This window comes from Saccopteryx leptura, chromosome 5 (assembly GCF_036850995.1).
Source record: "Saccopteryx leptura isolate mSacLep1 chromosome 5, mSacLep1_pri_phased_curated, whole genome shotgun sequence".
NCBI lineage: Eukaryota > Metazoa > Chordata > Mammalia > Chiroptera > Emballonuridae > Saccopteryx > Saccopteryx leptura.
In genome coordinates, this window is record NC_089507.1 from 204,998,963 (window position 1) to 205,024,524 (window position 25,562).

The 25,562-nt window shown below is 53.2% G+C and overlaps 2 protein-coding genes across 8 annotated transcripts; one reads left to right on the top strand and one right to left on the bottom strand.

Annotated features, from left to right (window-relative positions):
* Positions 1–2,462: 2,462 nt before the first annotated feature.
* On the bottom strand, positions 2,463–15,230 carry RBPJL (recombination signal binding protein for immunoglobulin kappa J region like). 6 transcript variants are annotated; one of them, XR_010751767.1, is made up of 14 exons: positions 15,112–15,230; positions 13,848–13,956; positions 12,443–12,568; positions 11,413–11,483; positions 11,136–11,251; positions 10,710–10,884; positions 8,727–8,864; positions 8,203–8,312; positions 7,781–7,933; positions 6,298–6,453; positions 6,069–6,172; positions 5,877–5,964; positions 5,541–5,669; positions 2,463–4,391 (listed from the first exon to the last, which is right to left on the bottom strand). XR_010751767.1 is itself a non-coding variant. In XM_066387691.1 (12 exons), exons 1-12 carry the CDS (start codon positions 15,131–15,133, stop codon positions 5,491–5,493), a joined length of 1,764 nt encoding a protein of 587 aa, XP_066243788.1. In that variant the 5' UTR covers positions 15,134–15,230; the 3' UTR covers positions 2,463–5,490. The 6 variants fall into 6 exon arrangements, 3 of the variants coding, with proteins under 3 accessions (XP_066243788.1, XP_066243785.1, XP_066243787.1); XR_010751766.1 differs by having other exon boundaries at positions 5,541–5,743; XR_010751765.1 differs by having other exon boundaries at positions 5,541–5,964.
* MATN4 (matrilin 4) lies at positions 13,802–25,562 on the top strand. Of its 2 annotated transcripts, none has more exons than XM_066387686.1 (10): positions 13,802–13,924; positions 16,136–16,249; positions 16,982–17,551; positions 18,431–18,553; positions 21,252–21,374; positions 21,466–21,588; positions 23,617–24,030; positions 24,125–24,277; positions 24,743–24,849; positions 24,932–25,562. In XM_066387686.1, the coding sequence occupies exons 2-10, from the start codon at positions 16,171–16,173 to the stop codon at positions 24,989–24,991; spliced, it is 1,752 nt and encodes a 583-aa protein (XP_066243783.1). In that variant the 5' UTR covers positions 13,802–13,924; positions 16,136–16,170; the 3' UTR covers positions 24,992–25,562. The 2 variants fall into 2 exon arrangements, with proteins under 2 accessions (XP_066243783.1, XP_066243784.1); XM_066387687.1 differs by lacking the exon at positions 13,802–13,924 and adding an exon at positions 15,385–15,526.

Consider the following 25,562-nt stretch of genomic DNA (forward strand, 5'->3'; position numbering starts at 1 on the left):
AGCAAAGAGGGAGATTATCCTGGGTGGGCCAGACTTAATCAGTTGAAAGCCCTTCAAAGAGGGTCTGGAACCTTCCTGATAAGAGCAGTGCTCTCCTGTTGACTTTGAGGAAGTGGGTTGCCATGAGTTCTACAGCTATAAGGAAATAAGTTTCACCAACACCTGTGGGAGCTCAGAAGGGAGCCCTGTCTGTGTCTCAGAGATTGCACCCCTGACTGCAACCCTTAATTACAGCCTTGGGCGACTCTGAGCAGAAGACTCAGCTAAGCTGTGTTGGGACACCTGACCCACAGAAACTGTGGGACACTAAATGTATGTTGTTTTAACCTGCTCCGTTTGTTGTAATTTGTTAAGCAACATAGAAAGCTAACACAGAAGGTCACTTACTGCCTCTGGACCATCAATGTCCCCATCTGTTAAATGGAGAGGGTGCACAATATTTGGATTATCTCCAAAAGTGCTTCTGGAGTAACAATGACAGCAGCTAGCCCATATCTAGTGGTAACTGCGGGCCTGGCCCTGTTGAAAGTGCTTTACATATATTAATAATTTTATTCCTCATGACATCTAATGATACAAATACTATTATCCCCATTGACAGATGGGGAAACTGAGGCACAGAGAGGTTAAGTGACTTGAACTTGCCAAGCTCACCCAGTTAGTACATATCACTTTGACTCCAACAGTCACCAGATCTGCAGTCCTTTTTTAAGGTGACCCCTCTGAAAATATGCATGAGTAATTAGTGTGAGAAGAGTATATATGCACCGGGACAAAACCAGCCAAACCCAGGTTACCAGGGTAAGGTGCTAAAGATGCACTTTCAGACCCCAGCCGGGGTTGGGGACGAGGTTTTGAATCAGTACAGACTTGGGGATGAGCTTGGCAAAGTGGTCCCCACTTCAACACTTTATAACCAAAGTGAGTCCATAGAACTCAGTCATTGACATAACATTTAACTTCGAATAAATATAACACGGTCTACAGCCATACCACCCTGAACGCACCCGATCTCGTCTGAATAAATGTAACACAAGTTAAATAATAACGGGATACTGTTAAACAGAAAAAGAGAACTTGGTCACAAGGTTGTGCCTTTCCCCAGGACTTTGCCTGATCCTCCTGTCCCCGCCCCTGCCCCTGGTGGCAAGTGGCCAGCTCTGGCAGGTGTTTACTGCTTCCCCACTGAACGATTGCTGTGCTGCCCCTGCCCCGCCTGCCTTTGTCTCTTGGGTCGGAATGGAGCCAAGCCTGACTGCGAGGCCTTTATTGGCTTATCCGTGCACAATGTATTAGATATTGTGCTATTGGTTTCAAGCCCCCTAAAGCCACTTCCTCTTTCCTTTGCCATCTTCATGGTCTATGCCCTGAGCAGTCCACATCCTCCCCAGGGAGGAAGGTATCTGAGAGTTTCACCTACACTGTGTTATGAGTTCCTCTCTGAGGAAACCCAACTTGAACAGGGGAGGGAGAGAGAGACCCAAAGGTACATGCTTAAACCAGAAAACTAGCTTGTTCATGGTGGAGTTTCAGGCAGCATGAGAGCTGGTCGAGTGGGACATTTTAGAACAGAGATTCGGACCTTGTGCCCACTATGTGTCCCGTTGCCTGCTCCCCGTCCCTTATAACATGACACTCTACCTACACATAGCAACAAAAAGACAAGTATTAAATACTATTAGGCAGTGGTGAGATTCAAATAATTTAAAAAAAAATAGAGACAGAGAGAGTGAGAGAGAGGGACAAATAGGGACAGATAGACAGACTGGAAGGGAGCTGCAATCAATTCTTTGTTGCAGCTCCTTAGTTGTTTGTTGATTGTTTTCTCATATGTGCCTTGATGTGGGGGTAAGAAGGGCTCCAGGAGAGCAAGAGACCCCTTGCTCAAGTCAGCGACCTTGGTCTCAAGCCAGCGACCTTGGGCTCAAGCCAGTGACCATGGGGTCACATCTTTGATCCCATGCTCAAGCCAGTGACCCCGCGCTTAAGCTAGTGAGCCCGTGCTCAAGCATGTGAGCTTGAGGTGTTTTTTTTGTTTTTTGTTTTTTAATTTTTCCGAAGCTGGAAACGGGGAGAGACAGTCAGACAGACTCCCGCATGCACCCGACCGGGATCCACCCAGCACGCCCACCAGGGGGCGACGCTCTGCCCACCAGGGGGCAATGCTCTGCCCCTCCGGGGCTTTGCTCTGTTGCAACCAGAGCCACTCTAGCGCCTGGGGCAGAGGCCAAGGAGCCATCCCCAGCGCCCGGGCCATCTTTGCTCCAATGGAGAGGGGGAGGGGTGGAGAAGCAGATGGGCGCTTCTCCTGTGTGCCCGGGACCCCTTGCACGCCAGGCCGACGCTTTACCACTGAGCCAACTGGCCAGGGCTGAGCTTGAGGTTTTGAACCTGGGTCCTCTGCATCCCATCCAATGTTCTATCTACTGCACCACTGCCTGGTCAGGTAGGGAGTCAAATAATTTAACAACCGGTTCTCTGTCCTAATGAGTTAAGTATAAAAAAAGATATACCAAAAGGTGATTTATTATTTAATGCATTTAATATTTAACTAAGAACAATAAAAGAGGTACACAAAACTAGATTATAAGAGTTTTAAAATATTAATGAAAAAATATTAAATAATACTTGACAAAAATCAATAAAACTTATTTATTTCCATATTGCTTCTTGATTGGGGTCCTCACTTGCAATTTTCACCTATAAACAGAATCAATATGACTACAGGTGCTTAGAATACGCTGTTGCACAGATGAATGTTAAAAAAGAGTAAGGAATGTAACTTGGTGATTTCCACATTGGGTGGCTGCCCAGGCGCCCACCTTAGAGAGAACTCTGCTTACAAGTGCCATTTTAATAACCAGTTCGCTGAACTCAACAAAAAATTAGGTACCGGTTGTACTGAACCGGTGCAAACTGGCTGAATCCCACCACTGCTATTAGGTAGGGAATTAAAAGAACCTCAGAGACCGAGACTTTAGCATCAGGAGTATAGGATTCAAATCAGACTCCGCGCTCAACCTGCTCTCAGGGCTTCATGAGCCTTTGCTCTCAGAGCCTCAGTTTCCCCATCTGTAAAAATGAGGAGGAAATGTGGATGAGAGGAATGATTTTTCAACCCTGGAAGGTTCTGATTCTGAGATCTTGAAAAAGTGGAGATTATCTTGAAGGACCCTAACAGTTTAACTATAGGGAAAATTCAATTCTTAGGAAGGAAACAGTGCCACCTGCTGGTTTCACTCTGCACTTGCAAATCTCCAAATATGCCAATGCAGTGCAATGCAATTTGGTCTTTATTGAGCCCCAGCACAATGTTCAAGCATTGTAACACACCCTCAGGGATATGCCCCAATGAGCTCCTTTTCACTTGAAGCTCACAGTCCAGAGAGGACACTTGAAATATACGTAAAGCGCTTTGGGAAGTGACACGGTCCCAGTGAGGTTTCCCACGGTGTGCACAGCCTGAAGCCAGGGTGCGCACAGTCAGCCTGGTGCTTAGCAGGGCCCTGTCTTGATTTCACGCTGTTGCGGTCTTGGAAGTCTAAATAATTTTGGCACAAGGGGCCATGCATTTTATTTTTGCCCGAGGCCCCACAAATTATGTCGCCAGTCCGACCTTGGGGAAATCTTAGAGGAATGACATCTGAGCTGCATTTGGAGAACAGAGCAGCAGTGGAGGGAGAAGGAAGGAGGAAGCTTATTTTAGTGTGGAAGGAGAGGTGGTCAGGTCTTAGGCCTCAGAGACTGGGTGCTGTGGGGAAGGAGAGAGAAGAACAGGGCCCGCTGGCAGGAGTGGGGCAGGGAGGGGAGTTTGATGGTCCAGGAACTCAGGGCCGGGGCTGGGAGGATCTCCAAAGATAGTCCAGGAGCTGGAACACGGAAGAAAGGCCAGGGCTGGAGCTTTGAGGACACAGGCTTCCAGGTGGGCAGGTTAGTGGGCCCGGGGTCCGAGGGTGCCCCGAGGGGAGTGCAGAAGACAGCTGCATGGCTGGGCCCAGGATTTCACTTAGGTTCTCGGCTTCTGACACTCCTGCCAGGTGGAATGGCAGAGGAAGTCCTTGAGGGCAGAGCTGGATGGGCCCTTGAGCCCCAACTTCCTGTGTGGTGTGCTGTGAAAGTCCTCTTAGCCTCCTTATGAGTGGCTTCCTGCTTCGACGTCATCACAGCGATGAGATCAGGCTCTCCTGAGGTGTGCACTCATGTCGGGGGCATTTCCCAGTCAACTTGTGCCCTTGGCCAGGACTTGGTCTCAAGGGCCATGAGGGGCTTTGAACAAGCTGCTTCTTCCCTGTCACAGTGGGTTCAGCCTGCTGATGGGAACTTGGGGGAGTCTGAAAAACAAACCTCTTGGGAAACGCCAGCATCTTCTTTCTCACGGGACTTTCCATGTTCTGGGGGAGGAGTTTGTAGAAAATAAGCCCCCTCTCAGAGTTCAAGGAAGGTGGGAGTGGTGAGAGCCCTGAACCAACATTTCAAACCGGTTCTCCCTATTTGGCCTCACCAGGGGCTGGTACAGGTAGCTGGCACCACGGGATTTGTGTCCCTGGATCCAGCAGCCTGAGCCAGGACCCTGCCTGCTTCTTCTGCAGGGTGTGCAGTTTGAGTAGAAATGGATTGTAACTTGGTCCCCAGGATCCAGACAGAGAAGCTTCTCTCTCGGCTGGGTTACTGCCCCATTGATTCCAGGAGTTGTGCCCAGAATTGTCCTGGGAAATTTTTATTCTGTGTCCCGTGTTTGCCTGTGGACCTGGGGTACATCTTTGGGGTCGGGGAACAGCTAGTAAGGTAACACTTCAACAGAGCCCACAGGTGGCCCCCACAGCAGGGACAGGGGTCAGGGATGCTAGCTTCTTCTCTAGAAAGAGCCCAAAGGGTAGGCGCTCCACTCCCACACACCTTCCTCTGTGTGTGGGAGGGTGGGGGAAGTACACGGGCATCTCTCGCCGTGCGCAGGGGACTCGTACAGATTAGACTCCGCCTTGGATTGAGGGTGTTGCTGGGGGAATGCCTGGCCCTCAGCACTGCATCCTACTGGGCCTTCGAGAGAAGTGCCGGCGTGGACAGTTAGAATGGCAAACCTTCTCACTGTCCCAGGCGCCTGCCCAGCCACTAAAGGTGTGACCCACGGAGCAAACACAGGCAAGGTGCCTGGCTTCAGCCACAAGGAGTACAAGGAAGGGCAGGTCTTTGTGTTCCGGGGTAGAATTCTGTGCTCCAGGTGGCACCCAGTGCTCCACGTGGCACTTGGCAGGCACTCCAGGACAGATCTAGTACTCTGACCAGGACCCCGTGCTCCAGGGCCTGGAGTCCATGCCCGGGGTGTGAAACTATGTGAGACAGAGTCAGAGAGGGACAAAAATGGAGCGATGGCCACCCAAACAGCAATCTACAAAGTACCTGGGGAGACAGACTGAGATACTTTGATTTAGAGAGTGGAACAGAGACAAAGGCAGGGAGAGCCCGCACTGGTGACTGGACGCAAAGACAGCATCATTCAGACCGCGTCTTCCTAGACGTCAAAGGAGGAGCCAGTGACTCACATGAGACCCGCAGGGCCAGGTTTCGATAGCGAGAGCCTGCTGCTGCTGCTCTGATCGGGCCTTGCCTTCCGTCCGCAGCCAAGGGAAGGGCAGGGCCTAGGACCTGGGAGGCCCCGGGCGCGCCTACGTCTGGATGAACAGGTGGAAGTTGGTGCGCGTGAACTCGTGGTGGATGCTCTCTAGGAGCGCGTCGGCGTCGGAGTCTGCGGCGGCGGCGGCGGCGGCGGCGGCGGGCTGAAGCGGCCCGGGGGGGCCTGGCCGCGCGCTGTACTCGGGGGTGTAGGTGAAGGAGAAGGCGCTGGGGTAGAAGAGGCCGTCGGGGCGCACCAGGCTCACCGCCACTGTGATGGGGGTGCGCAGCCAGCGCCAGTCGCTGCCGAAGGCGGCTACGTCGGGCACCACGCACACCAGGGACCGCGGGCTCCTGACCAGTGGGGCACGGCGGTTAGGGCTGCAGTGACATCAGCGCTGATGACGACCACCTCCTCCCTGTTCCCGAGGACTCCAGGAAGACTCTCCCGCCTATACCTGTACATGGTTTCAGCCTCCACGTCCCCGAACCACACCTTGAGCCCCGCGTGGAAGTTCTCACCGTGGAGTTCCAGCGTGGCCACGTCACCCCCGCCACTCAGCTGGGAAAGGGCGGGAACCACGTGGTGCGGGAGAAGGGGTGGCCCACGGCCTGCCGCCCTCCCTCCCTGGCGCCTCCCCCCACCCAGTGCGGTCAGGCCGCGGGTCCCCCAGCGCTGGGGTTCACCTCGAGGGTGCTGATCAGGGGCACCGGGGTGACGGGCTCTCGCGTGCACGCCAGGCTGGCGCTGAAGGAGAATTCCACCGATTCGGTGCCGATGATGGTCCAACAAGAGTTGTCGTTGAGCAACACCCTGTTCGCCTCCTTGGGGCAGGGAGAGGCCTGCGAGGACACCCGAGGGGAGGGGCGGAAGCTTCGGACGGTGGCCCAGGGCGGCGGAGCCCAGGAGGCTCCGGTTGCAGCCTCAGGTTCTGCTGTTCACCTGCCCCATAAGCTTGGACAGGACCCTTCAGTTCTCTCAGAGTTAAATAAGTTCGCTGGACCAGCTGGCTTCTAAAGGTCTGTTTTGTTAGGACTCTACAATTCTATTTTTAACACTGCAATTCTGTGCCCTAACATTCTACAATTCTAAAATTCTTTGGGAGAGAATATTGCTCAATAATGTTATTTTCCACACATTATAATTTTATCCCTTAACATTCTGTGATCATCTTTTTGGGGGGAGGAGTATTACTTAATAATAATAATAATAATAATTTCTCACAGTCTACAATTCTATGACTTAAGAGTCTATGATTCAGATAGTCTTTGCTTAATAATACTCAATACTATTACTTTTTATTATTTTTAAAAAGATTTTATTGGCCCTGGCCGGTTGGCTCAGCGGTAGAGCGTCGGCCTGGCGTGCGGGGGACCCGGGTTTGATTCCCGGCCAGGGCACATAGGAGAAGCGCCCATCTGCTTCTCCACCACCCCCCCTCCTTCCTCTCTGTCTCTCTCTTCCCCTCCCGCAGCCAAGGCTCCATTGGAGCAAAGATGGCCCAGGCCCTGGGGATGGCTCCTCGGCCTCTGCCCCAGGCGCTAGAGTGGCTCTGATCGCGGCAGAGCGACGCCCCGGAGGGGCAGAGCATCGCCCCCTGGTGGGCAGAGCGTGGCCCCTGGTGGGCGTGCCGGGTGGATCCCGGTCGGGCGCATGCGGGAGTCTGTCTGACTGTCTCTCCCCGTTTCCAGCTTCAGATATTAAAATTAAAAAATAAATAAATAAAATAAAAAGATTTTATTTATTGATTTTCAGAGAGAGAGAATAGGGGGAAAGGGGAGAGGAACAGGAAGCATCAACTCATAGTAGTTGCTTCTTGTATGTGCCTTGACCGGGCAAGCCCAGGGTTTCAAACAGGAGACCTCAGCGTTCCAGGCTGACTTTATCTATTGCACCACCACAGGTCGGGCACTTATTATTATTTTTGTTTACGTACTACAATTTTATATCCCAACAGTCTATGACTCTAATATTCTTTGGAAAGGAGAATTGCTCAGTAATATTATTTCTATTTTTCTCTACAGTCTCTGATTCAGTCCCTGTAGTCTGAGATTCTAACATTCCCTGGGAGGCAGTATAGCTCATTCGGACTAGGATGGTCTTGCATTCTGTGGTTCTCTGCATTCTGGGTTTCTAAGATGCTCAATGCTGATCATCTCTATTTCTCACCTGGAACTGCACCACCTTCTCTGTGGCAAGACATAAGTAGGTGCCACCTCCTCCAGGAGGGCCACCGGGAAACTGGAACGCACACTTGTGCAGCTGGGAGATGGGCTCATCCACATCAAGGAGTGCACACTGTTTGGCTACTTTGCGGATGATCTACAACAGAAGGGTGGCAGGAACTGTGGTGGCAAGGTGACTGGGTGCCCAAAGGCTGTCCTCCCAGACAGCTTTCTGCTACTCCAACAGCCATGTGAGCACTGGCAGATACCCCCATGCCAGCCCTTGCCCCCCATCCAGCCCCACAGAGCACTGAGTATCCTGGGGGGAGAACTGAATGAGTATCTTCATGCCTTGGGCCCACAGCCTCAGCCCTGCCCATGTGGGTCAGACCTTGTGCATGGATCTGGGGTCCCCCCTCCCCATACCATCGGAGGTAGTGTGATGCCCGTAACAGTGCAGATGAGCTGCACCAGGGAGCCATAGCGGACGTAGCCCTCTCGAGGTGGGAAGTCCCCCTGGGAAGAGTGGTCATCAGCTGGGGTAAAAGGAAGGAAGGAAGAAAGAAGGGTTTCAGGGGGCTCCAAGCTTCTGCCCCAAACCCTGCCCTTGTTTCTGATTCTACCCCATTCATACATGGGTCTTGGGAATAGAGCTGTCATGTGGCGGGACAGCTAAGGCTAGAGGTTCTCATCTGGGACGGGTCACTTGGGGCCATCTTCGCAAATGTTCCCCCCACCCACCCGCCAGGGGCTTAGATGAGGGACCAGCTGGATGCTGGAGTCAGCAGAGCTTAGATCAGTCAGTCACCCACTCACTGGGACCTTTGGCAACTCTTTGCATTTCAAAGGCTCAATTCCAAGGGTGGAGTTTACCTGCCTTGAGGCGTTTTGTTGAGGATTAAATAAACTCATGATTGTGAAGTGCCCAACCCTGGGATACTGCTGATTACCCAGGTGGAGCGTGAAGGCAGCCCACTGGCGTGCGCTGGCCACAAAGGCCCCGTCCTCCACGGAGAGGTAGCGCGTGGAGACCGTCTGGGAGCGTAGGCGGTTGAAGAGGGAGACCTTGGAGCCCGAGGATATGCACACTGTGAGGGGGGGTGGAATCAGGGCCCTGGCCTGGCTTGGTCCCTTAGACCTGCCAGACACATCTGAGTCTCTGTCCCCCAAGCCAGTCTGAACCAGACACCCAGTGGCCTGGGCACACTGGGCACTCATAGTTCACAGTTACTTATCACATACCTGTCCTAGTCCTGCTTCTGCACTTGCGCCTTTCCCCTTTGCTGCCTGGGCACCCTCCAGTTCAATAAACAGAATTATCAGGTATTCACTAGTTGTCTACGTTGTGACAGGCACTGTGCTGGATGCTGGGCATCAAAGGGGGAATTAGACCCAGCCTTGCTGGGGGAGTTCAGAGTCTCAGAGAGGAGACAGGGGCATAAATATAAAACTTCAGTCTGATGTGGTAAGAACCGATTTATGGAGGGCTTCCTGGAGGAGGTTATACTCAGCTGGGGAGCATGAAGTAGGTAGGATTGCTTGGGGGTGGGGGGAGCTGCATAAGCAGACCATCCGGTGTGAAACAGCAGTACATGCTTCTGGGGCTCGAACTTGATGTCTTCCAGCCTATTACACAGGCAGAGCTGGTTTTGTTTTCTGATTGGATTTTGAGCACTTGGGGATGAAGCATTGGGTCATTTTCTTCTCTCTCCTCACAGTGCTAGGCACACTGTAGGTGCTCAATTCATACTTAGCCCAAGTTCCCAGCCATTGTATATCAGGTACTGTTTTAAATGCTTTATAAATAGTAGTTCATTTGAGCCTCTCAAAAACCCTCTGAGCTAGATAATATTATCTCTACTTAGGAAAGCAATTTGCTGGAGATCACTCGGCTAGCGAAGGGTAGAGCCAGGATTCAAAGCCAGGCCACCTGCTGCAGGGTCTACACTACACCACTCACTCCTCCCTGGCCCTTTGCCGACACCAAAGGTCAGCCAGAGCACTGCCTGGATCTGAGACAGTCTTCAGGGTTTTCAACAGACAGAAAGTTAGTATGTATGGGGCAGGGCTTAGAACTGGGCTCCGGAGTCACATTGACCCAAATCCAAATCCTGGCTGGGCCACTTCCTAACTGGACAATCTTAGGCAAGTTACCTAGAATATAATCGGCCCAGTGTTTCTCACATGAATGGATGAATGTACAATAAATGTAGATTCCAAATCTACAACATGGGAACAGTGACAGTACCTACCTCACAAGGACACCATGAGCATCACATAGGACAATGCATGTAACGTGTTCCAGGAAAGCCAACCCTCCCTTCTCCTCCTCCCTCCCACCTCCCAGCGAGGGCAGTAGTGGTGGTGTCACTGTTATTCAGGCCTTTTCCCCTTTATATTCTCAAGTCCTCCAGCCCTGGGATTTGTCACTTGGCACCCCGGACAGTACTTATCTCAAACTGTCTCTTTGATCTCCTATGCATGTCTCTCTTTACCGCTAGACTGTGTGTTCTTCCAGAATAGACACTTGCCCTTATTTATGGAATGCAGCACAGCACAGAGCCAGGCATAGAGCAGGCCCTGAATAGATATTTTTAACTGAATTTCCTCTTTTTATTGTCATTTTCAATCTCTAGTTCAGCACCTGCTGGCTGTTTGAGGAACCCCGAACTACACCCCCCCACACACACACACACTCGTTTGTTATCTGTCCCCTCCCCACTCTGCCCTTGTTTCTCACTTCTCATTCCCAGACCTAAGCTGCATCCGCTCATCCAGACCCCGCCCCTCTCGGCTCAGACTCCACCTCTTCCACTCTGACCCCACCCCTGCAAGCCAGGTCTCTCCCTCTCCCAGAAATCGCGTCCCCAGACTAGACGGCACCTCCCCGCCCTGCTCTGTGATCCAGCCCCGCCCCGCCCCGCCCCGCTCACGGTCGGTGTTTTTCAGTGACTGCTTCTTCTGCGAGGGCTTTGAGATGACCTTGATGAGGCGGCTGTGGAAGGTGCCCAGCTCCCGGCCCCCTCGGAGCACTAGCCGCAGCACCAGCCGAAAGTGCTTCCTCTTGTCTGCGTCTGAGATATACAGGGTCTTGGCGCAACCGAATTCCTACGGGGTTCACCGGGATGGGGTCGGCTCATCTCAGCCGTCTGCCTCGGGATGAACCGACCTCCCCCAGTTATCTGACGTCCGCCCTGTCGGACACGACACGAAGAGGCATGGCCCAAGCCCGTGGGCGCACCCTCCATGCAGAACCTCGGTCTCCGGCTTGGTTTCTGCAGGGGAGTAAATGAGCCTTCCTCCCACCAAAGAGGCAAAAGTGGGAGCAGGACTCAGGACCCCCTCCCATGCATTCTCACCCTGGAGTCTGGCTGCTCCTCGAAATTCAATTTCTGTGTCTCGGAGGCGCTACCGGACGCGCCATCCAGTCCCATGTAACCGCAGACAGTGGGCCCCGTCTCCCCTGCCTGGTGGGCTGGAAAGGGACGCCAGTGGGCTCCGGAAGGACTCCGGAAGACTCAGGGGCCAGGCAAGCCTAGTTTTTACCGCCAGAGGGCGCAGACAGACTGCCCGCTCCTAGTCCCTACAGCGTGGTCCCCTTACCAAAGAGGGCGACCAGACCTGGAGCCTCCTCACCTTGACCCTGCACTGGCTTCATCCTCCAGCCGGGACCTGCAAGGTAGACACACGGCGGGGGACAGAAGAACCTGCGGAGAAATGTGAGCGCTGGACTCATGTATATGTACCAGCTCAACTGGATGTAGGTATCTCAAAGTTAACAGGGACCGTAAAGAATTCTCCTCCACCATTTCCACCACCCTCCCCAGTCTTCTCCATGACTGTGAACCCCATTAACATCCAAACCTTTGATCACACCCCTCATTCAACCATCAGTACGTCCTGTCCACTCCACCTTTAAAACATATCCAGATACCCACTGGCTTCTTACTACCTCTTCCAGTGGTTTAAATTCAAAGTCATCGCGTGATCTGGCCTTTGCTTACCCTCCAACTTCATTTTCTACCACCCCTCCCCCCTTCTCAAACTGCAGTCACTCTAATTTCTTTTGTACTTTGATGGGCCGAGTTGGTACAGTCTCAGGGTCTGTACATGTTCTGTTTCTCCTAAATGGAACATGTCTCCCCAAGATTTTCTCCTCTCTGGCTCTATTTTCACATTCAAGTCTCAGTTCAGCTGTTTCCTTGACCTTTCTAGCTAAAGTAGCCCCTCTTCCACTTCTATCACAGTGCGACAGTCTAGTTCCTTCTAGCTTTCATCAGGGTCTTGTTCACTGATTGCAGAGAACTTTATTTCTGTCTCTTCTACACTAGAATGAAAATGCCACGAGACAGGAACTGTACTTGTCTTGTTCAGCTGTGTGCTCAGTGCTCAGCGATGCCCCCAAAGCCTGGCACATGACAAGCACTCAGTCATTAGTTGCTGAATGAAACTGAATTAATGGGTGAATGAGTGAATGAATGGGGACTGTAGATTCCCAAGGAGGTTCTGCTAAGACCAAAGTGGAGACTACGGTCTGAGGGAAAAGGCCCATGATCAGCCAATAGCTGAGCCCCGAGTCCTCTCCAGGTTCCAAAAGACACTAACCTCCTAGGAGTGCATAGGGCTGAATGCTTAGTGACTTGGGCAGGGTGGCTGAGGCACCTACCTCTTCTCATTTCCATATGATTTCTGGGCCACCTTGGCATGCAGGATCCGCACCGTCTGCTCGCACTGCTGCTGCAGGCATCTGCGCACGCCTTCCCTCAGCACTGTGGTGCGCTCTGGGGATGACCTGGAGGCCCGCAGCAGGAAGCGTCAAAGGGTGAGGTAGCATGGAACTCGAAGCGGGTAGATTGAATGAAATGAAGTTCTAGTGGTGCCCCCTCGCGGTCATAGCGAGGAAGTGTTAGGTAAGGGAGTAGAAGCGTGCAGTCGTGGGCTAAAATATTTAGGCTGCGCGGTGTTTCAATGAGGCTTGCCCGGAGTGAGGCTTGCACCGAGCCCACCGAGACCACCCAGGCGCCACTCTGCGGGTCTGGCTCCACGCCCGTTGTAGCCTGGAACATTGGGGCGAGGCCCCAGCGGCACAAAGGCCTCGCTTGTGTTGGCCTTGGGATGGAGGCACAGTACGTGAGCACACATGGCTTTCCCTGCACCCGCAGAGGACCCACCCAGGGAAGTCTTGATGCCAGGAGGGAAGAGTCTTTACTGGACCCACGGGCAGGGTGCTCTCTTGCCTGGCGGCAGATGCCTGCAAACATGGAAGGGCCCTGAAACCGAGTCCCCAGAATGCTGGGGCACGCGGGGGCGGGGGGATTCCAGTTTTTCCCGTGGTCAAAGGAACACTCCCAACCCTCTTCCTCCCAAGAACAGGGGCCTCTTACTGTCTCCGCTTTACTTCCCTTAATCATAGGGCCTCCCTCAGCCTTGTAAAGTGGTCCAGGCAGAGCCTAGGGGCCTGATGGCTTCTCAGCCTGGGAGTTTGGATGGGTGAAGGTGGGTGGGTCCAAGACTAAAGCAGTTGCCGAGGACAGGTAAAGGAGTCCGTGGTGGCAGAGATCTGAAGGGCCACCAGGTGGGATCCGGGAGAGCCATGAACCCTGAGGCTGCCCTTCTGAACCCTTTACCCTCTTCGCAGGACCAGTGTCGGGGGCTTCTCCCCACTTCTGGAGTGGGCAACGGAGGGCAAAAGCCGGGCCGCGCCCTCGGAAGCGGGCCAGGCCGACGGCGGCCCAGCGAGGCCCCGCTCCGCCCCTTGGGGCTCTCCTCGGGGAGAGTGTCTCGGAGGCCTCCAACGCATTCCGGCTGCGGGAAGGTAGCCGCCCAGCCTCCCGCGGTACCGAATTCCGGCTCCGCAGCCCGCCGCGGCGGCTCCGTGGGCGGCTGGAGCGGGGGCACCGCTCTGGCCCCGCCCCGGCCCTCGGCGGACCCGGGATCGCTCTGCCAGTGGGAGGGGTCGCAGCCCGCGCTCCCCCTCCCCACCCGCCGGTCCGGGTTAAATGCGGCCGCCGCCGCCGCTAGCTCCAGCTGCCTGGCAGTCCCCACCTCGGGCACGCTGCCCGTGCCGTTACCTGCTCCAGCTGCCCGGGAGGCTCCGCCCGTCGGCTCCGCTCTGCGGCCGCGCCTCCGAGTTGTCCAGCAGGTTCAGGTGAGTCAAAGGGCCTGGGGGCACCGAGGGGCCTGCGAGGGGAGCAGGCAGCCAGCCTGTGGTGCCCGCATTTAAACTGCAGGGCCTTTTCCCACTTCTGTGTGCTCCTTTCCAAGCTGAGTCCTCCTCACTAGCAAGCCCACCGACAAGGGGAGGGGACGTTTTCCCTAATCTCCTCCCTCTAGGAACCCCCAGGAACACTCTCAAGGTGTTCTCTCTTCAAGCAACTCTTGAGGAATCATTCACAGAACTGTCCTCCCTCTTTCCCCACCCAAAAGGCATGTCCAAATCTTTCATTTTAACACAGGATTGGTTAACCCCTCCAAGAAGCTCTGGGTCCTAGCCTCAGCCTGTCACCCAGAGTTGCTGTGTGACTTGGAGTGGGACACTACCCTCTCTGGACCCAGTTCTTTCCTCTGTAGAAAGAGGGGGTTGGAACGGTGATGAACTTTGAGGCAGACGCTATTTTGACTTTCTAGGGGTTTCCTGGGTACAGGTGGGGGTGCCAGGCAAGATGTTTGCTCAGGACAATCAAGATTTGGGGTCCTGGAAGCTTTTGAAAGTAGGAAAGGATGAGAGGTGGCAAAGGCCCCTTGTGCCTTGACCCCCATGCTCCCCGGAGGGGGTGCTGGCCTCAGCTATGGCCCAAGCTAGGGAAGCATTCCACACCCTCCCACCTCCAGCAGCTGGCACATCTGGCTCAGTCACCCTCCCATGACAGACTCTGCCAGAAGGATTTTTGTTCCTCTAGCAGGCCTGAAAGGCGAAGGCAGAGAGGATCCGGATCGGGAAGGCCTCCTAGAGTGAGGGGCAGGCTCCCGACCTGGCTCAGAATAGGCCCATTCACGGAACTGGGGGGAGGGGAAAGGGCTGCGGTTGGGTTAGGGGCGGCTGGCTCCCTCTATTAAGAGACAGCAATAGAAAAATGGCTAACGGAGCTTCAGCAGGGGGAACGGAGGCGGGGGATAGAGAGCAGAGCGAGTGAATGAAAGGAAAAGAGGTTCAGTGTCTCCTAGGCGCCAGGTTGCCGGCAACTCAGAAGGCAGAGAAGAGGAGCAAGGAGTCCCAGATTTCTTTGCAGCTCAGCAGGCCGCCTTCTTGGGCCTCACTTTTCCCATCCGTACAATGGGAGTCTTTTATGATACTCAAGGGGCGTCGTCAAGGGCCTCAGGAAGGTGAGCGCTCACCTGCTGCCCCCACAGGGTCCATGGCCGCGTTCCGAGGCCCCCTGCCGCTCACTCACAGCCCTCTGGGTGTATTTAGCGCTGTTGTCCTCCGAACCCTGCGCACTCTTGCTCCTGGGCTCTCATGCCGGATATATCCTGCCAGGGCCTTATCTCAAGGCCCCGGGGTTCCCGGCCGCTGTTTGCTCTGGGCAGGGCACCTGCTGGGCAGATGTGGACTTCCCACGGCCACCTAGCCAACGTAGCCAGACCCGGAAAGGCGCCCCCTGGAGGCTTCTCTTAAGAGCTGGCAGGAAGTGGAGGCGCCAAACCTCGAGTTCAAGGGCATGGTGGATTTTGGCCAACGCAGTGCCCGCCTTCTACCCTTTCAACCCAGCGAAAGGGCGCGCGGCCTTCCCCTGAAACGTGAGGTTGCGCGGTGCGTGTCTGGATACGTGTGTATGCGTGTGTGTGTGTGTGTGTGAAGGACAGCCACACAGAGACGCCTTGTATGGGGAGGGGAAGAGGCCCCGAGGTGGGGAATGGCTTCCTTTTGCAGAGGTTTTCTTCCGCGGGAGACGAGGGCGTGGAACACGTAGGCTTGTCCTCGGAATCCGCGAGGCATAGGATTGTACCCTGGCGTAGTCACTTCTTGTCGCGAGAATTTGGGTACCAGAGATTACGGGGTTTTTTGTGCCTGTTCCCTAATCTGTACAATGAAAACAATAGCAGGCTGGGTCTCATAACTGTTGAGAGGATTAAATGCCACAATGCATGAGAAGCGTTTAACATTGTGCCTGGCATTTAGGAAAGGCTTAACAAATTTTTTTTGTATATTTTTATCGACTTCTATTTATTTACAAAGCAGAATTCCTTATGTTTCCCAGCAATCTAGCTGTCATAAAAATTATTATGAAAATATCCATAAAAGTAGAGAAATTACGGTAGTAAAATAAATCCACAACCTTCCTGTGCCTCCAAGTGCCTATCACCCAGAATGGGAGTTCTGCAAATGCTATTATGTTGCAATTTCCCTTCCTCCTTGCAGGCTCTGTCACCTCTGTTCTCTGTCCCCCAAGTGCCATGAGGCGCCTTCCATGCTCACCACTGCCCATGTTGCTGCTCCTTCTCCAGTCCTGGGAAACCCAGCTCCAGTTCGAAGGTGAGCTCGGGCCCAGCTCTCGCTAGCTAGCGAGGGGAGAGGAACAAAAGCAGGTTTTCTTTCTGCAGCCAGCTAGGCCTGCTGGGGAGAGAAGAACATGAGCTTTGGAACCCTCGGGGCTGGGTTCGAATTCACTGTTTCACCTCAGTCTCCTCACCTGCAGGGCGTGGCTTAGAGGTAACAAAACTGGGCTCATGCAGAATGCCCATTTGGTGTTAAAGTTTTGAAAATTAACTGAAAAATCGGGAGATTTCACATAAAATTCTGACTGGGGATTTCTCTGGAAAAATCCTAGGATTTGCTAACACAAGGTTCACATGTCTGCGCGGCAATATTTGGCTGGAACCGCCCAGTTTAGGAGGAATACGGGCTCCCTGGGTGTCCACCATCCTACCCCACCAGTTCACTCATCTATGTTGCCTGTCTGGCCCCTGTAGGCCTTTAAGCTTGTGACATTTTCTCTCCCTCTTCCAAATGGTTAATACCTCCTCAGAATAGCCCCCAGAGCTGTAGGATAGAGAATTGGTGAAACCTCCTAGCCCAAGCCTCCAAAAATGCTGGGCGAGTGAATGTATCTAATTTGCATTTGCTACGCTAATTTTGTGTGGGCGTTTTTATGCAGAGATAGTACCATTCCGCCCTGGGTTTCCCTGGGGAACTCCTCAGCGACAGCGACGGTGACGGCGACGACGCTTTGCTGACCTAGGAAAGTATTTCCTAATCTCCTTGCAGGTCCCAGGTGCCGAACTGGGCCCCTGGATTTGGTGTTTGTGATTGACAGCTCGCGCAGCGTGCGCCCCTTCGAGTTCGAGACCATGCGGCAGTTCCTGGTGGGCCTCCTCCGCAGCCTGGACGTGGGGCCCAACGCCACGCGCGTCGGCGTGATCCAGTATTCGAGTCAAGTGCAGAGTGTTTTCCGGCTTGGCGCCTTCTCCCGCCGCGAGGATATGGAGCGCGCCATCCGCGCTTTGGTGCCGCTGGCGCAGGGCACCATGACCGGGCTGGCGATCCAGTACGCCATGAACGTGGCCTTCAGCGTGGCCGAAGGGGCGCGCCCGCTGGAGGCGCGCGTGCCGCGAGTCGCTGTCATCGTGACCGACGGGCGGCCCCAGGATAGGGTGGCAGAGGTGGCGGCGCAGGCGCGCGCCCGCGGCATCGAGATCTATGCGGTGGGGGTGCAGCGCGCCGACGTGGGCTCCCTGCGCGCCATGGCGTCGCCCCCACTGGACGAGCACGTCTTCCTGGTTGAATCTTTCGACCTTATCCAGGAGTTTGGCCTGCAGTTCCAGGGCCGGCTGTGTGGTGAGTTAGGGGAGCAAGGCTCGAACTGCCTCTCAGAGGTTCTCAACCTGTGGGTCTCGACCCCGGCGGGGGTCGAACGACCAAAACACAGGGGTCGCCTAAAACCATCGGAAATACATATTTTATTTAAAAATCTATTGTATAATAAATATGTATTTCGGATGGTTCCCTGTGTTTGAGAACCGCTGGCCTAGATTCTTATTTCCATCTCAGTAACTCCCACCCCAATCCCAAGTGGTCCCGCCCACTCCGGCTTTAGCCCCGCCCACCAGATAGATTTGTAGCTCAGGCCTAATGCATGCCGTGTCACATGCCAGCTTTGCCAATTTTTGTTTAGGCTTCGCCCACCAGGAGCAACATTTGGCGTAACCTCCTACTAGAATGAGCTCTGGTTTACCACACGCCCCACGTTTAATGTCACTCCAACACCGCCCCTCAACACAAGAAGCACCGTCCCTCAAAGCCGAGCAACCACCCACTCCAGAGTCACGTCCCGCCCACACGGGCAAGGCCACGCTCGCTTGCATTTTAGCTCCTCCCACAAAGCTACATGATCTGTTTTAGTCCATCTGGAGTTACTCTGCCACCTTAAATCAGCACCTCTCCACCTCTCTACTTACCCCTGCCCTATCCCATTGACACGTCTAGTCCGCCCCTCCAATGCTCCCTGCCACCCCCGTCTTCTGAGCCTATTCACAGGAGTGTTCAGGCGCTGTTCTTTCCCGAAGCCTTCCCAGCTGGATTGGCCCTTTTCAAACGACTCATCCCACCAGAAGCCATACTTGATCATGGTTCCTGCCTTTGACTCTATCCAGCTGTCTCTTGTTAGAAGGTTCTGCCCATCTGTCCCTTGCTGATTCTCCTGTTGTGTGTCCTCAGGAAAGGACCTGTGTGCTGATGGGAGACACGGCTGCCAGCACCAATGTGTCAGCTCCCCTGGCATGTTCCACTGCGCCTGCAATCCTGGCTACCAGCTAGCGGCAGATAACAAGAGCTGTTTGGGTGAGAGCTACTCCTGCCCTGCAATCCCACTGCTCCCGAGCCTTCTGTGGCTCCCCATTGCCCCAGCATCAGCCCAAAGGGTCTGGAAAAGCCTTTGGAACTAAAGTCCAGCTCCCTCACTTTACCGGTCTAAGAAAGGGAAGGTATGCCTGGAGTCACACAAGTTCTTGACAGGACCAGGGCTAGAAACCTTGACCCCACACGTGTTCTTTCCAAAGTTTTTTATCCACTCCTCCAGGCTCGTCTCCTACCTGGCTCCAATACACCTCCCAAACTTGTTTGTGTCCTTACATCTTTACAGTTTCTGTAACTTAGACATTGTTGGGGTCTCCTAGGGTCTTCATACACAACCACCCCACCTTGTCGTATGTGCTGTTATTTATATCTCAGCTCATTCTCGGCTGCTCACCTGGGCTCTCTTGATGCTCCTCTCTGTACCTGCAAATCTTTCAAGGCCTTGTTCTTCATTTTTGCCTTCTGGAAATCCATGGCACACAAGACCTTACTTATACGATCATGACTGGACTTTCTTTTTGTGCATGTGTGTGTGACAGAGACAGAGAGAGACAGAGAGAGGGACAGATAGGTACAGACAGGAAGGGAGAGAGATGAGAAGCATCAATTCTTCGTTGCAGCACCTTAGTTGCTCATTGATTGCTTTCTCATATGTGTCTTGACCAGGAGGCTACAGCAGACCGAGTGACCCCTTGCTCAAGCCAGTGACCTTGGGCTCAAGCTGGTGAGCTTTGCTCAAACCATATGAGCCTGCGCTCAAGCCGGTGACCTCGGGGTTTCGAACCTGGGTCCTCTGTGTCCCAGTCTGATGCTCTATCCACTGGACCACCACCTGGTCAGGCTGGACTTTCTTTCTTATGTGTATGTGTGTCCACTCCTTTGATCTTAACAGCAACTACCCTGTACTAAGTGGTATCAGACACTGTGCTTGGAGCATTGAATACGTCATCTCTCAACCTCACAAGAGCCTGGAAAATAAGGTCGTGTGATCTCCATTACCCAGGTGTACCTGGGGTCTTCCTGTTTCTAGAACTTAGACAAAACTGGCTTGAAGCTCCATGTGTTGACCCATGAACATCCCAATCCCTTCCCCAAGATCGCTGGGAATTTCCCAAGTGCTTGCACCCGGTGGTCTCCTCTCTGAACTCCTAAATTCAATCAACTTAAGGCTCCTCTCTCAGTTTTACAACCCCACACATACTGTCCTTGTTTCATGTGTATAAATCAGCCTCCTCCACTTGTGCCTTCAAGGGCATGTGCGTGTATATGTATGTGTGGGCATATGTTCATTTAACTAAAGATGGGGTGGACAGAATTACAGCTACATAGAGTCAAATATACACACACAAAAAGGAAACATCCATTTTTAAATAATCGAATATTAGGCACCCGTGACCCTGAAAGCCCTCCGTTACCCTCCTGCAAGGGATTGTTTCCTGGCATCTCAATCCAGTCACTTATCTTCATGCCACTTGTCTTATTCCCTTTCTTTTTCTCTCAACTCCCATCTGTTTTCTAAAAACCCTAAAATGCTGCTTTTTTTAATGCAGTTTAATTCACCTCTCTCCAGCCCATATATCCCTGTGCAGCACTAAGCCGTCTTTGTGCATCTAAACCATCAAGATACTCAACAGGGCAACAGCCCACGCTCCTCAGAAGAAATTTGTAAATAGCAATTGCCCCCTTCCATTATATGCCCATTTTGCAGATGGGAAAGTGGAGGCTCAGACAGGTGACGTGGCAGAGTCTGGTCCTCCTCTATTAGTCAGTGAGCATCTTCAACAACTTTGGATTGGGTCCCATCTTCTACAACTTTGGATTCTTGATCTCGTTCCTGGTTTCGTAAGGGGTACTCTGAGATGCATCTGGGGCTTGAGTTGGGAGGGCCAGCTGGCCCAGAGGAAGGAGGCCTTATGCATACAGAAATCACAGATGTGCCTGACCAGGCAGTGGCTCAGTGGATAGAGCGTCGGACTGGGATGCGGAGGACCCAGGTTTGAGACCCGAGGTCTCCAGCTTGAACATAGGCTCATCTGGTTTGAGCAAAAGCTCACCAGCTTGACCCAAGGTCACTGGCTGGAGCAAGGGGTTACTCGGTCTGCTGAAGGCCCGTGGTCAAGACACATATGAGAAGGCAATCAATGAACAACTAAGGTGTCCTAACGAAAAATTGATGATTGATGCTTCTTATCTCTCTTCGTTCCTGTCTGTCTGTCCCTATGTATCACTCTCTCTGTCTCTGTAAAAACAAAAAAACAAACAAACAAAAAAAAACCAGTCCTACTACCTGATATAAAGTACAAATGTTAAAAAAAAAAGAAAGAAATAACAGATGCCTGGGTACCACTCCAGGCTAATTAAGTCAGGATCTGTGGGAATTGAGGTTCAGGCATAGATATATATTTTAAAACTGTGCTGTCAGGCCTGAGAGGTGCAGCCCCAAGGTTTGTGCTGGTCTCCCTCATCCTTAGTCATTGACCTGTGCACTGAAGGGACTCGTGGCTGTCAGCACCACTGTGTCAGCTTCCCACGTTCCTATTTCTGTCACTGCTGAGCTGGCTTTGTACTGCAGCAGGACCGGAGGAGCTGCAGGGGTCAGTGAGCCCTCCACTAGCACCCTGGACTGAGGTCTCTGATGGCTCCAATCAGAAGTGACATCTTGCTGCCTCTTCCTTCCCACCAGTCATTGACCACTGCAGCTTTGGGAACCACAGCTGCCAGCACGAGTGTGTTAGCACCCTTGGTGGGCCACGGTGCCACTGCAGAGATGGCCACGACCTGCTGCCTGATGGGAGGAGCTGTCAAGGTGAGGAGGGGTCTCCTGCATTGTGCAGAGGGGTGAGGGTCTTAGCTGGTTGAATGCACCCTGACTTATCCTGACCTGTCTCTCCTTTAAGCCCGGGACCTTTGCAACGGTGTAGACCATGGGTGTGAGTTCCACTGCGTGAGTGAGGGCCTCACCTACCGCTGCCTGTGCCCTGAAGGGCGCCAACTCCAGGCAGATGGCAAGAGCTGCAACCGTGAGTTATGTGTGGGAGGGGATTCTGTCTGTCCCACCGCCCACATTTTGAGCATCCTTGACTCTGCCCTTGCTGTGGTCTGGTGTGAATATGTGGGTATGGTGTGAATATGTGGGTGTGGTATGAATGTGTGGGTGTGGTGTGCATGTGTGGGTGTGGTGTGCATGTGTGGGTGTGGGTGGTGGTGGGTGGCTGGAGGGTGTGCCATGTCCTGTCTCCATCTCTTTCCCTTCAATTCTCTACTGTTTCCAACGTTAATTTCCATGATACATATTTGATCACATTCCTCTCTTGCTCAAAAGCCGTCTGTGGCTCACCAGTGCTTACAGAATAAAGATCAAACACCTTGCGCCTGAGTTTTTCAAATGGTGGGTAATGAAATAAAATTAGGGGGTTACAACCAGCATTAAAATGAAAGAGAGAGAGAAACAGTGTTTACAACATGTAGAAAGACTAAGTATTGTTTCATGAAACTTAATTTTAATTATATGTGAGCGTATGTGATACTACATCATGATGTTTTGTTTTTTCTGCTTTGGGGGTTTTTTTGTTTTTGTTTTTACTGTGGATTGTGGTCAGATTTTTTTTTTTTTCAGAGACAGAGAGAGAGAGGGATAGATAGGGACAGACAGGAACAGAGAGAGAGATGAGAAGCATCAATCATTAGTTTTTCATTGTGACACCTTAGTTGTTCATTGATTGCTTTCTCATATGTGCCTTGACCATGGGCCTTCAGCAGACCAAGTAACCCCTTGCTCGAGCCAGCGACCTTGGGTCCAAGCTGGTGAGTTTTTGCTCAAACCAGATGAGCCCGCGCTCAAGCTGGCGACCTCGGGGTCTCGAACCTGGGTCTTCCGCATCCCAGTTCGACGCTCTATCCACTGCGCCACTGCCTGGTCAGGCGTGGTCAGATTTTTGAAACCACCACCTTAGCTCATCGCAGTCTAGCTTTAGCCAACCCCAAGCCTGTCTCCCGCCACACTTGCACGTTTCAGCCATACTGGCCTGCTCATTCCCGAATGTGCTGAGAACTCCCATGCCTCTGCACATCCTGCTTCCACCATCTAGATTCTAGAATATCCCTTCCTGCCTTGGAGAACTCCTACTCATCCTTGAAGATCAAGTCAGATGTCACCACCCTCACACTGTATAGCCTTCCTCACCAACTCCAGGAAGAACAAATTATTTTTGCCTTGAGCTCTCTGCGTGACCCTCTATTCTAGCACTTGCCTTAACTATAAGATATGGCATGTCTGACTGTTCTGCTCCACCCTGATTCCCTTATGGGTCAGGCTTATGCTGCACGTATTGTTGAACCCCCGTCAGGGCTAGCAAAGTCACTGGCTCAGCACGGGGGCATCAACATTGCAGAGCGGTTAGGAGCATGGCTTTGGGAGCCAGACAGACCTGGTTTCAAATCCTGACTCATCCACCACTGGCTACGGAATTCAGGGCAAAGCACTTGATCCTTCAGAACCTCGGGTTACAGAAAATGGGGATAATCCCCAAGGTTATTGGGAGGATTGAAAAAATATATACATAAAGTATCTATCCCAGTGCGTGGCACATGGTAAACTGTCAGATAATGTTTTTGTTTTTATTTAGTATTGTTAATATTTGTAAAGTGTTTAAAATTCTGTCTGATACATAGTAGATGATCAATAAATGGTAACTATTGTGGTTGTGGGTATTATTATTATTATTATATTATTATTATTATTATTAAAACGATGCTTTTAGTAGATTGCCTGGCTTGTGTTCAGCAGTCAATAAATGGCAAAGGTTAAAATGATGCTGATAATAATAATAAAAATACATCATAAACCTGTATAATTTTGTTGACCAATATCACCCTAATAAATTCAATGAAAAAAAAAATACGTCGTGGCAGTGCCTGGCACAGGACAGCCTTCACACATGGTACCTGTTATATAATAAGTGTTTGTGAATGAATGACCAGATGGGTAGATGGCCGCTGCCAGCCAAGGTTCCGGTCCCTCCCTCCAAGTCCTTCTCCTCACTGCCTAGGGTGCCGGGAAGGCCACGTGGACCTGGTTCTGTTGGTTGATGGCTCCAAGAGCGTGCGCCCACAGAACTTCGAGCTGGTGAAGCGCTTTGTGAACCAGATTGTGGACTTCCTGGACGTGTCTCCCGAGGGCACGCGCGTGGGGCTGGTGCAGTTCTCCAGCCGCGTGCGCACGGAGTTCCCACTGGGCCGCTACGGCACTGCAGCCGAGGTGAAGCAGGCTGTCCTGGCCGTGGAGTACATGGAGCGCGGTACTATGACCGGGCTGGCGCTGCGCCACATGGTGGAGCACAGCTTCTCTGAGGCTCAGGGCGCGCGGCCCCGTGTCCTAAATGTGCCTCGCGTGGGCCTGGTCTTCACCGACGGCCGTTCCCAGGATGATATCTCAGTGTGGGCAGCACGTGCCAAGGAGGAAGGTGGGCTTCCTGCGGGACGCACTGGCCTGGGATCGGATTAGACTCAGAGACGTAGCTTTCCTGCGGTCTAGAGCTCCCCCTGGGTCTCCTATAGGCATCGTCATGTATGCCGTGGGCGTGGGCAAGGCAGTGGAGGAGGAGCTGCGCGAGATCGCTTCGGAGCCAGCCGAGCTGCACGTGTCCTACTCCCCTGACTTCAACACCATGACGCACCTCCTGGAGAACCTCAAAGGCAGCATCTGTCCGGGTGAGCACAGTGGGCTCGGGACCCCTCCCCTCCCTCACTGCCCAGCCTCTGGTATCTCCCGGTACTGTTCACCCCCCACCCACTTCGTGGCGCTATCGCAGAGCATGGGCTCACAGGACAGAGCCTTGTTATTCAAAGCGTGGTCCGCAGACCCGCAGCAGGGCTGTAGCTTGTTAGAACTGCAGCATTTCCAGCTCTCTCCAGACCTAATGAATCAGATTTTGCATAAGACCTTCAGGACGTTCGTATGTATGTTCAAGCACTGAACTAGGCTACCTGTCCCCTAAATTAGTGGGTGTTCAAAACAATTTGGGTGAACTGTTATGTAGTTTTGTTTGAACCCAAAGCCCATACACTCAACCACAGGCTGGGTGGAAGTATATCAGAGGGCCTCGGCCAGTGCTGGCTGGTCCTCCTGCAGATTCTCATTCCCCCGACTCCCGACTCTCTGTGCCCGCCTGGCAGAGGAGGGCATCAGCGCGGGAACAGAGCTTCGGAGTCCCTGTGAATGCGAAAGCCTCGTGGAGTTCCAGGGCCGCACGCTGGAGGCGCTCGAGAGTCTTACTCAGAACCATATCCTTTGAGGATGGGATCCCCGGCTGGAGGGAAGGGGACGGGACCCCCGCGACGCCCAACGGCTTCCTTAACCTCTCACTCGCCCAGCTGACGGCGCGCCTGGAGGATCTGGAGAACCAGCTGGCCACCCAAATGTGAGGACCGCGGTGGCCAGTACCCGGGCAGGGGCGTGACCTGGAGGACTGTGCTCCCTCGTGCACCCTCGGGGTGCCGGGGCCGGGCTGAACCTGAGCCCCTCGGGCCCGGGCTGTCGAGGATCAGGGGCTCGTGGGCTCCCAGCCTGGATCGTGACTGACTGCGGGGGACAAGGGGGCACGTGCTTGTCTGCACGCCCTCGCCGCGTGCTCTTGTGCTCAGTTCTTTGTTAGATTTCTTTTTTTGTTTTCTTTAAAAAAAAAAAAAAAATCTGGTTTCCATGGGGTCGGTTTGTGGGTCTTGCTGTGCCGCCAGGGGGAGGGGAGGCCAGACGGAGCGCGCTCCGGCGGCGCCCGGGCGGCGTCTCCTCGGAGAAAGGCGCATTGTGCGGGGGTCGGGCTGGGGGGCAGGAGACCGGGCACTGCTTCCCCCTCCTTGTTTATTCAGCCGAGAACAGACGGCTCCTTCTGCAGGCTGCGAGGAGGGAGGAGGGTCCACGGGAACCCTTGGGGTCTGCGAAGTCTGCGCCCCTTCATCCCCGCAGATGGAATACTTCGCTCTCTGGCCATGCTTA

Excerpts from the sequence above, each read along its gene's own strand:
- RBPJL (XM_066387691.1), bottom strand. The coding sequence starts at position 15,133 with ATGGACCCTGTGGGGGCAGCAG. Across the intron at positions 12,569-13,847 it reads CTCCCGGGCAGCTGGAGCAG|GTCATCCCCAGAGCGCACCA; the intron begins GTAACGGCACGG and ends GCGGGCCTCCAG. Across the intron at positions 10,885-11,135 it reads AGGAGCAGCCAGACTCCAGG|GAATTCGGTTGCGCCAAGAC; the intron begins GTGAGAATGCAT and ends TGAACCCCGTAG.
- MATN4 (XM_066387686.1), top strand. The coding sequence starts at position 16,171 with ATGAGGCGCCTTCCATGCTCACCACTGCCCATGTTGCTGCTCCTTCTC. Across the intron at positions 18,554-21,251 it reads AGATAACAAGAGCTGTTTGG|TCATTGACCACTGCAGCTTT; the intron begins GTGAGAGCTACT and ends CCTTCCCACCAG. Across the intron at positions 21,375-21,465 it reads TGATGGGAGGAGCTGTCAAG|CCCGGGACCTTTGCAACGGT; the intron begins GTGAGGAGGGGT and ends CTCTCCTTTAAG.